Raw genomic sequence first — 11,128 nt, 5'->3', positions numbered from 1 at the left:
TGGTTTCTATTGTACCCTAAAGGATCAGCCTAGACTAAATATATAACAGAAAATAACTCTGGCCTTGAAATGAAGAGGGGCAGACCAGTAACTCATGCTCAGTACTCATAAATCACAAATACTGAACTTAATCATCTGTCTCCTTTTGACTGCGAAGGAGATGCCATGAGCTAAAGAAAGTCATGAGAGAAAGAAAGTCAAGAAGATATGGGTAGCAGCACCTTTCCATACCCGCCTGGATTTTTAAGCAGACTTTGACTCCTTATTCCTTTCAAACACAAAGTTCATCAGTTGGAAGGAAAAAAAATGGCTCTAAAGTTAAAGAGCCCCCAGAGAAAAATTAGCAGTACATGAAATATGCCTCTGTGGGCTAAAGGACAAGTTGCAGAAGCAGTTAAGACACAAGAGGCAGCCCAAGGTCTTACTTAATTACAGTTTTAACATAGGATAGCACAATATGGGCAGCCCTTTTTCCATCCAATCAGCAAGTCAGCACCATCCATGTCCAGTCCAAAAGATTCCTGAAGAGTGGGCTTTCATCTTTGGTACCACCTCATGAGTTTATTCTTGGTTTGCAATAGCTGCAAAGAAGCAAAAAAGCTGGTACCTTTGCCTTGTCTGTGAGTACAAATGCTGGGACTCTGATTGCTGCAACCATTGAGGCCAATTAAAATAATACTGTAACACACAGGACTGATGCATCCAATTCCCAGGTTCCAGATAATAGCAGCCATGCCCCTACAGGAGCGGGATCATCCATTCCCATTGGTTAAGGCCTTCGGTTTGTTGTCCTCAGAGTAGAATAAAACACTGCGTTCCCACGGACAAGGAACTCCAGATGAACCCATGGTCTACATTTGAACAGGGATTTTAAGTACCACGTATGCCAGGCAAAGAAAGAAGACTTGCCTGCGACTGTCACACTTGGAGAAGTTTCTGTTTTGGCAGCACGAACTAGAAACTTAGTGTTTTTTGGAGAAGTTTCTGTTTTGGCAGCATGAACTAGAAACTTCTTAGTGTTTTCTGGTTTTAGTTCTCTTTCCTGAGTGAAGCAGCCAGGAGTGCCAAGTTCTACAGGCCCCTAATATAATACTCAGCATTAATTTTCTCCATGGTCTTCTTCCACCCAGGCTACAATTTTCCCTTCCCATCCAGGGATGGCATCATCATCATGGAAAACCTAGAAAAAGAAAAAAAGCCACAATGAAAAAACAGTAAGATAGGGAGTCTCACCAAACAACTGCTGCTGTAAAAATAAGACCTCCAACATAAAGGATAAGAAAGTGTGGAGGACAGCCTTGAGTTAGAGTCTATGTCCCTTTGGTTTTGTCCCTAAAGTTATAACCAGTAAAAAATATATATATTTAATATTATACATTCTTAGTTCCACATCTATGAAATAGTAAAAGCATCCCTAACATTGCTTTGCTCATAGAGATTTACAAGAATTAATAAGTTACTAGAGCATTTTGGGCTTCTTGAGAACCACAGTAATTATAAGCGTTAAAAAAATGAGAAAGGGGAAAATTTTGGTCCCAGGCATTATAAAGAAAAAGGTTAGAAAGAAGACTAATCTTAATATGTTTGCATGCAGTTCTTTTCATTCACTCATCCAATTCATTTCCTAAGCCACTAATAGAACAGGGTTATTAAAACATTTCAGTTAGGAAATCTTTACAAAGTAAAATACTGGCTTTTCCAACCTTTTTAATTCTGTAACCACAATGAGAGCACTTGCAACATGTCATAACCCAGAACCCTTCCCCCCAAAAGAAGTCTATTTTTGGCAGATGGATTCTAAAGAGAAGCATAGGCTAAGAAAATAGTCAAGGAGGTGAGAATAAGCATAGGTGACTTTCCAGGGTTCCTCACTTTCATTATCTGAGAAACTACCTCCACAATATACAGTTCCCTATATTCATGCCTGCATAGGAAACAGCAAGTTTTCTAAGCTTTGACTACAGATAGAAAAGGGACCTCAGGGGCTGGCTCAGTGGTATAGTGGTTAAGTTTGCTCGCTCCAATTTGGCGGCCCAGGGTTTGCTGGTTTGGATCCCAGGCGTGGACCTACGTACCGCTCGTTAAGCCATGCTGTGGCGGCATCCCACATACAAAATAGAGGAAGATGGGCACAGATGTTAGCTCACGGACAATCTTCCTCAGCAAAAAGAGGAAGATTGGCAATGGTTGTTAGCTTAGGGCCAATCTTCCTCACACAGAAAAAGAAAAGGGACCCCAAAGCCAGGCTTTTCTTTAAGCTTAGGCCTTTTATTTTCCCTAACAAAACTTTTTCCTTTTTAAAATAAAAATTCTATCCAAGTTTGGTCAAAGTGATTAAGTCCTTGAACTAAAGAAGCTACCAACTTCTGGGGCCATTCCCTGACCTTCTCAGTCTAGACTAATCAGACTGGTCTGAGGCTCTGGGAAATTCCTCTGACCTGGTTCAGGAACTCAGGTTCCTCTGGGTACGAGTCCTTGAGTAGGAGGTTTGGGTTTCAGGAATGACCAGTAATACCACCCAGACTCCCCATGGGTTCTTTACCTCCTCTTTGACAGTGCCAAACTCAGGATCCAGCGCTTTGAAGTGATACCGGTGATTCCCTTCCCGGTCAATAGCTGCTTTAAAATCCTTCAGTGTCACCTCCTCCAACCTACAACAAGAGGAAAGAGCACTAAAATAGACTGTTTATCAATAGGTTGGAAAGATAAGATGTTAGCTTTAAACGCAGGCCCCTGCCCAAGTCTCTCCAGGCAGAAATAGCATGGCCTTGTTAGGTCATTGCCCTTGATAACCCCAATCATTCTAAAACAGCAGAGGTTAGGGAGCCAGTCACCATTAGGGAATGAAAATGGCATTACATATGGGGTGATCTGAGAATTTAGAATAGATTTGTTGCTTCAGCAGCAGCCAAATTACTTTTCTCTCTTTTCCTCTGGAAATAAGACATAAGGTCTCTGAAATCAAATTTGTTGAACTATCAATATGACAAAGTTCTCTTGATTTCCTTCTTTGCAACAATATTCCATTTGTCTAGGTTGGTAGAATTAAATCAAGTATCATCATCTTTTTCCTTCTAGCTTCAGAAAGCTCCCCTTTAACCCAGACTAAGTAAGCAGACTCTTTAAGGGAAGGGAAATCCTATCACGTCTCTCAGTAGTTGGTTCCAGAGTTTAAAAATCTTTATTTCAAAGCCATTTACCTTAAGGAAGTATATTAACCAAGTGTTTGAAGCTTTTTAACGTGAATTCTCAATAGGTTAGTTGCAGTCATCGAATAACAATGAAGATCAATGAGTAATAGCCCTGGAGTGCCAGGCTGCAATCCATGGCTATCAGCAGGAACTATTTCAAGCACTTAAAAACTATTTTTCCTAACTTGGAGCATATTTGCATATCAGGATTGGAAGCACTACTACTGCATCTGTACCTAGCAGATTTTGACTTGTCCCTTGTAATGCTGCTGGTTTGTGGTAAAGCTGGAACTAGAACCTCTATCTCCTGTACTCGTCTCCCTACACCATACTGCTTCTCAAACACCTCTCAGCTGGTGAGATGGGCAGTAACCAATGATTCTGCCTTCCTGTCCTTTTTTATTTATTTTTTATTTTTTGGTGAGGAAGATCAGCCCTGAGCTAACATCTGTTGCCAATCCTCCCCTCTTTGCTGAGGAAGATTGGCCCTGAGCCAACATCCATGCCCATCTTCCTCCATTTTCTATGTGGGACACCTGCCAGAGCATGGCTTAACAAGCAATGTGCAGGTCCACGCCCGGGATCCGAACCCATGAACCCCAGGCCGCCAAAGCAGAGCGCACGGACTTACCACTACGCCAACAGGCCAGCCCCTGTCCTTTTTTAAAGAGAAATAACGATCCCAGTATCTCACCTCTTTGGTATATTGACCATGAAGGGTGTAAGGGACCGGTCAGTGAAATAGAGCACTTTAGTGCAGGCGCTGCTGACAGCTGGAGAGCTCTGTGAGTGAGGCAACTCTGCAATCAGAGAGAGACACTGTGGTCAGAATGTTCAGTTTGCTCCCAACCACCCCTCATTTCCAGTTGTTCAAAATGTCCCAGGAGAACAGAGCTGCCTGAGGTCACAGCACGGCCTTCACACCCTTGCCAAACACCATATCCATGGGGTGTGACCCACAGGAAGTCACCACTGGGGCCACAAAGACAAGAGCTGCTTCAGACATGGACACTATCACAAGGACCATCATTTCTCACCCATTCCAGGTATTTCTAGCAGGAGAATGTTCTGTTCTGTTCTGCCAGGCATTGTTGCTAAGAGTCAAAAGAGGTCAGAGAAGCCCAGCAAGATTTCAGCTAGGGCAGAATGGACACATAGCAGGAGCTGCAGACACTGCTAACATTTAGATTTTGGAGGTCAGTGGTAGAGAATGCTCACGCAATTCATGAAAAGAGAAACAAATAGGAACATGAACCATAGGAGCAAAGTAACCTTAGAAACTCAGATTCCAAGGAGCCTTATGCTTCCAGTCTAAAAGGTACAAGACCTACCTTATCCCTTAGCTATTCAATATCTATATGTGTTGGTCCCATGGTTTTTAACTCAGGATTCTTGATCCACATCTTGTCTCTACCCTTTGTATAGGTACTTATGGAAAATTTTAATTAATGAGTACTTGTGATTATGACTTTAAGAAAATAGGAAAAAACACCAATCAGAAACTTTTATCATAAGGACCAAAAAACAATAATTAGACTTTCATTAAAATCTCTCCCGCAATTCCACCTACACATATTTTCTTCTTAACTTATTCTAGGCATTGATCCCAATCAAACTGGCAGCCACAGGAAAGCAGTCCTGTGAAGGAGTTTAAAATAAGGGAGGATATGAGGGATGAATTAATACAGGGGAGAAAGACAAGGGAACATTTTCTCTTTGCACAGCAATCACAATCAATCAGTTTTCTGAATTTTTTTTCAAAGAATGCTAACTATTGAAACCTACACACCATGATGCTCATTTGACTCCAACACCTAGAACAGTGCCTGGCACACAGTGGCTGTTTAATAAAATAAAATATTCATTTTTATCATTAAATTTTATGATGATTGATTCATTCATTTAACAAACATTTATTGAGCACCTACCATGTGCTAGATTTTGAGAATATAAAATCAACTACATGTGGTCTCTGACCTCAAAGAGTTTACAGTATCGTATGGATGACCGATATGATTACAAATAATTACAATACACTAAAATCAGATTTGTACAAGGAAAATTGGAGATGGGGCAGTTAATTCCACCTAGAAGAGGTCAGAAAGGCGCCACACTTGGAGAATCCTTAAACAAAGCAGCTTTAAAAAATCATCAGATAGAGAAGTTGGAAAGGGCATTCCAAGAGGGAAGGATACACGTAAAGGCATGAAATGGGATCTTGTATTTGTAAAACTGAAAGTCAACTAGTAAGGAGCATAAGGAACACACAAGAGAAGCATAAGGGAGAGCATAAGGGAAGTTGTGGAAGATGAGGATAATAAAGTAGGCAGGGGCCAGATCACAAAGGACTCTGCCAGGCTAAGATGTTTAGATATGAGTCTTAAGCTCTGGGGAGATACTAAAAGGGAGCGATACAATCAGACTGTCATTTTAGAAAGGTCAATCTAGCAGCAAAGTAAAGTATGGGTTGGATGGGAGAAATTCTCGAAACCAGTAATCCCATTAAGAGGCAATTAAAACAATCTGAAAGATGAGGAAGGGCAAGATGTAGCCCTGGAGCCAGAGAAGGGATGGATTTGAAAGAACTTTAGAAGGTAAAAGTCTTAGTACTTGGGATATAGTTGAACATCAGGGATAAAAGAGAAAAGTCAAAAATAACTGAGATTTATGGTCTGGGAAAATAGACGCATAGTAGTATCATTACCTAAGAGAGGAACAGAAGTGAGTTATGTCATCCATTTAAAATGTTTACTCGGTGCCTATTATGTATCAAGTACTAGAGATGCAAAAATAAATTAGATACAATCCCCACCCTTGAGGAGTTCAAAGTCTACTGGAGTGAAAAAAGTTATGATATATGAAAATAATACTGCTATGGACTGAACTCTGTCCTCCTGAAATTCATATGTTGAAGCCCGAAACCCTCATGTGACTGTATTGCAGATAGGGCCTTTAGGGAGGGACTAAAGTTAAATGAAGTTATAAGAGTAGAGTCCTGATCCCATAGAACTGGTGCCCTTATAAGAGGAGGAGACGCCAGAGCTCTCTCTCCACCATGTAAAAACATAGAAAGAAGGTGGCTGTCTGCAAGCCAAGAAGCAAGCCCTCCGTCAGCAGAACCTGACCACGCTGGCCCCCTGACCTTGGGACTTCCAGCCTCCAGAACTGTAGGAAAATAAATTTCTGTTGTTTGAGTAATTCAGTCTATGGTATTTTGTTATGGCAGCCCAAGTTGACTAATAGAAATGTTATGTACACATTTTGGATGAACTTCAAGGAAAGAGTAATCATGATGTCCACTGCAACACAGAGGCCTAGTAACTAAAGACAGGTTTGGTAAATAGGTCATCAATGACATTAGTGAGAATAGTTTCAGGTGACTAGTGAGGAAGACTGGGTTGGATTGCACAGACTTTAGAGTGAAAAACAAAAAGAGAGTAATGAGGGAGAACTAGTCTTACTCAACATTAAATCTTATGATAAAATGATAATTGTTACTTCAGTGTGGCATTACTATAAAAATCACGTACAAAAAAATCTGAGAATAAATGACCCAGAAACATATCCTTGTATATATGTGTATGTGTAAATTTAATACAGACCTTCCTCGACTTTAGATGGGGTTACATCCCGATAAACCCATTCTAAGTTGAAAATATCTTTAAATGGAAAATGCATTTAATACACCTAACCTACTGAACATCATAGCCTAGCCTGGCCTACCTTAAATGTGCTCAGAACATCTACCTTAGCCTACAGTTGGGCAAATCATCTAACACAAAGCCTACTGTATAATAAAGGTTGAATATCTCATGTAATTTATTGAATACTATACTGAAAGTGAAAAAAAGAATGGTTGTATGGCTACAGAATGGTTTTAAGTATATCGGTTGTTTACCCTCGTGATCGCATGGCTGACTGGGAGCTGCAGCTTGCTGCCACGGCCCAGCATCACGAGAGAGTATCATACCACAAATCAATAGCCCAGGAAAAGACCAAAATTCAAAATTCGAAGTACAGTTTCTACTGAATGCATTTTGCTTTCCCACCAACATAAAGTCAAAACATCATAAGTTGAACCATCGTAAGTCAGGGACCATCTGTACATGATTTTAAAAGGCATCACAAATCAGTTTTAGCTTTTTAAGTTTAGGTTTATGATCCATTTGGAGTTAATTTTTGTATATGGTATGAGGTATAGGTTAAGACTCTTTTTTTTAATATGGGCTTTTAATTGTTCCAGGACCATTTGTTGAAAAGCCTATCCTTTTGCCATTGCATAGCCTTTGCACTGTTGTTGAAAATCAACTGGCCAATACATGTGAGTCTACTTCTGAACTCTCTACTCTGCTCCACTAATCCCTGTGTCTATCCATTAGCCTTTACTGCACTGTCTTAATTACTCTAACTTTATAGTTAGTTTTGAAATCAGATAGTGTGGCCCTCCAACTACTTTGTTCACCTTTCTCAACTCTTGTTTTGTGTGGCTATTCTAGTCCCTTTATCGTCCCATATAAATTTTAGAATCAGCTTGTTTACACCTACAACAAGTCTGGTAGGATTTTTATTGGAATTGCATTGAAGCTATAGATCATTTGGGGAGAATGGACCATCTTAACAATGTTGAGTACTCCAGTCCATCATTCATTTAGATCTTCTTTGACTTATTTCAATAGTGTTTTGTAGTTTTCGGTATAGAAATGTTGCACATATTTTGTAAGGTTTATACCTAAGTATTTAATGTTTTTTTTGGTCCCACTATAAATGATACTTTAAAGTTTTTTTCTATTTCCAAATATTCATTGCTAGTATATGGAAGTACAATTGACTTTTTATATAATGACCTTGTATTCTATGACCTTGCTAAACTCACTTCTTAGTTATCACAGCTTTATTACAGATTCTTTGGGATTGCTACACAGACAATTGTGTCATCTACAAATAGAGGTAGTTTTGTGTCTTCCTTTCCAATCTCTATGCCTTTTCTTTCTTTTTCCTGCATCTATGTTCATTAGAGATACTAGTTTTGGAATCAGGGTAAAATAAAATGTGTTAGGAAGTGTTCCTTCTATTTTCTGGAAGAGTTTGTGTAGAATTGCTATTATTTCTTCCTTAAGTGAACCCATTTGGTCCTGGAGTTTTCTTTGATGGATGGAGCATTTTAAACTACAAATTTAATTTCTTTAATAACTAGAAACCTATTCAGCTTATCTATTTCCCCTTGAGTAAGTTTTGGTAGTTTGTGTCTTTCAAGGAATTTATTCATTTCATCAAAGTTGTCAAATTAATAGGCATAAAGTTGTTTGTTCCTTAATTATGCTTTTGATGTCTATAGGATCTATAGTGATATCCTCTCTTTCATTTCTAATATTTGTAATTCGTATCTTCTCTATCATTATATTGTCTCTCTTTATACCTGCAAATATTCCTTGTTCTGAAGTATATTTTATCTGATACTAACATAACCATACCAGCTTTCTTTTGATTAGTGTTTCCATGATATATCTTTTTCCATCCTTTTACTTTTATCCTATTTATATTAACATATTTAAAGTGGGTTTCTTATAGACAGCATATAGTTGAATCTTGTTTTTTCATCCAATTTGACAATCTCTAATCTTTTAATTGATATGCTTAGACCATTTACATTTAATGTACTTATTACATGTTTTGATTAAAATCTACCATCTTCCACTAAATACAATAAAATGTTAATAGTCTCTAGGTCAGGTGGTTTTTAATCTCTGGTCCTCAGACCAGCTACTTTACTAAGAACTTTTACTGTTTGTAGCAACCATAACTGGCTATCATCACCCACATTTACCAATGAAGAACAGAAGTTAGTTCCTAAGGTCCCAGAATTCCTAAGTGACAGCACCAGAGTTAAAATACAGCTCTGCTTTACTCCAAAGCTATGTTTTTCCCACCAAACAAGGCTGCCTCCCAATTAATAAGATGCTAGTAAACAATAATTTTGTAAGTGGTAAAGAACTATGTAATAAAAATCAGATTACTTTTAAAAATCTACCATCTACCTTGTTTTCTATTTGTTCCATATGTTTTTTGTACCTTTTTTCTTTTATCCTCTGGTTCTCCCTGCTTTTGGATTAAGTGTATATATATGTATACATATATATGTACACGTTTTGTATTGTCTTCAAAGCCCGGTGAGTTTTAGATTCTCAATTTGGATACACCATTTCAACATGTAACCAATATTTTTAGCAATGAAATACTTTAAATTTTTTTGGTATTGGATTGAGTATTTTATGATTCTTTTTTATCTCCCCTATTAATTTTTTATTTAATTTTTAAAAATTTTATTGGTTGCTCTTGGATTTAAATATATAACTTTAATTAGTCACAGTCAGCTTTCAAATAATATTATACCACTTTACCTGCAGTGTAAGAACCTTACAACAGTAGAGTCTAAATTCCTCTATCCCAATGTTTGTACTATTGTTGTCATAGATATTACTTTTACACATGGCATAAACCCATAATATATTAACACTATTTTTGCTTTAAATAGTCTGTTATCTTTTATTTTTTTATTTTTTTTTTTTCCAAATTTTATTTCCATTTTTCCCCCAACTTTTTTGAAATATAATTGACATATTATATAACGTTTACCTTAAACAATGTGTAAGTTTAAGGTGTGCAATACCTTTTTGTTTTCTTTTTTTTTAATTTTTATTTATTTATTTTTTCCCCCAAACCCCCAGTAGATAGTTGTATGTCATAGTTGCACGTCCTTCTAGCTGCTGTATGTGGGACGCGGCCTCAGCATGGCCGGAGAAGCGGTGCGTCGGTGCGGCCCGGGATCTGAACCCGGGCCGCCAGCAGCCGAGCGCATGCACTTAACCACTAAGCCACGGGGCCGGCCCGTCTGTTATCTTTTAGACCAACTAAAAATATGGGGAAGAAAAGGTCTTTTGTATTTACTTTCATTTTAACCACTTCTTTTTGTAGAACACAATAGAATTTTTCCAGGGAAGGAGAAATTTATTAGACTTTTGAAAAAAAATTTCTAAATATTTAGACCTATCTACATTAGCAGTTTATACTAACCTAAACAAACTACTGAAGAAGACAACAATAAAATAAAAAGCCTCTCAAGAAAACAGAAATGACTGTTTCAAAAAAAGGCTAGGAAGGGGCCGGCCCCATGGCGCAGTGGTTAAGTTTGCGTGCTCTGCTGCTGACGGCCTGGGTTTGGATCCCGAGCGCGCACCGATGCACCGCTAGTCAGGCCATGCTGTGGCAGCGTCCCATATAAAGTGGAGTAAGATGGGCACAGATGTTAGCCCAGGGCCAGTCTTCCTCAGCAATAAAAAAAAAAAAGAGGAGGATTGGCAATGGATGTTAGCTCAGGGCTGATCTTCCTCAAAAAAAAAAAAAGGCTAGGAAAAGAAACTGAAACTAATTTTGGTACTAACATAATTTGTTTCATTCCCAGTGTAGATACCTCATTTAAGAGAAAAGATATCTGGAGGCTCAAGAATGCTATTTTATTTACTCTACAAAAAATACTTTACGTTTCATATTGGTGCAAATATTTTAAGTGTTTTACTTTCAGTTTTGTTTATTAATGTGGTCTTTAAAATTGTATATGCAACATACAAAACTGGTGATGGTCAGCTTTTTACTATTTGGTTTTTGTAAATTATTAGTTAGATACTTTTAGATTAGGCCTGGGTAAACTATAAAAGATAAGAAAATATGAACATTATTAAACCAAAAGGTAAGATAAAAATTAAAATAGAAATTACTAGGCAGAGTAGATTTCCAACATGTTGAAATGAACAGGGAAAAAAATGTAATGAATGAGTGAGCACAGAGCCAGTTAAAACATACTTCCTAGTCACGGTCACTAGATGGCGCAAATATTTTGCAGGACTTAAAATGAATGACCTAAGAACTCAAAATTTTAAAGA

General features: G+C 38.0%; 1 protein-coding gene across 3 annotated transcripts in view; it reads right to left on the bottom strand.

Annotated features, from left to right (window-relative positions):
• Window positions 1–460: 460 nt before the first annotated feature.
• Window positions 461–11,128, bottom strand: part of DIXDC1 (DIX domain containing 1) — a 66,995-nt gene continuing 56,327 nt past the window's right edge. For all 3 annotated transcript variants that reach the window (XM_014785175.2, XM_004427335.3, XM_004427336.3), the window contains 3 exons: window positions 3,886–3,991; window positions 2,543–2,651; window positions 461–1,180 (listed from right to left, as the gene is read on the bottom strand). In XM_014785175.2, the coding sequence (XP_014640661.2) occupies window positions 1,100–1,180; window positions 2,543–2,651; window positions 3,886–3,991 (296 nt within the window). In that variant the 3' untranslated portion in view covers window positions 461–1,099. The remainder of the gene's footprint in view (window positions 1,181–2,542; window positions 2,652–3,885; window positions 3,992–11,128) is intronic.

This window comes from Ceratotherium simum, chromosome 7, assembly GCF_057802395.1.
Source record: "Ceratotherium simum simum isolate JZ-2026a chromosome 7, ASM5780239v1, whole genome shotgun sequence".
In the NCBI taxonomy this organism is placed as follows: domain Eukaryota; kingdom Metazoa; phylum Chordata; class Mammalia; order Perissodactyla; family Rhinocerotidae; genus Ceratotherium; species Ceratotherium simum.
Note: the sequence above shows the minus strand (reverse complement) of the source record. Positions and strands in the feature narration are given on the sequence as shown.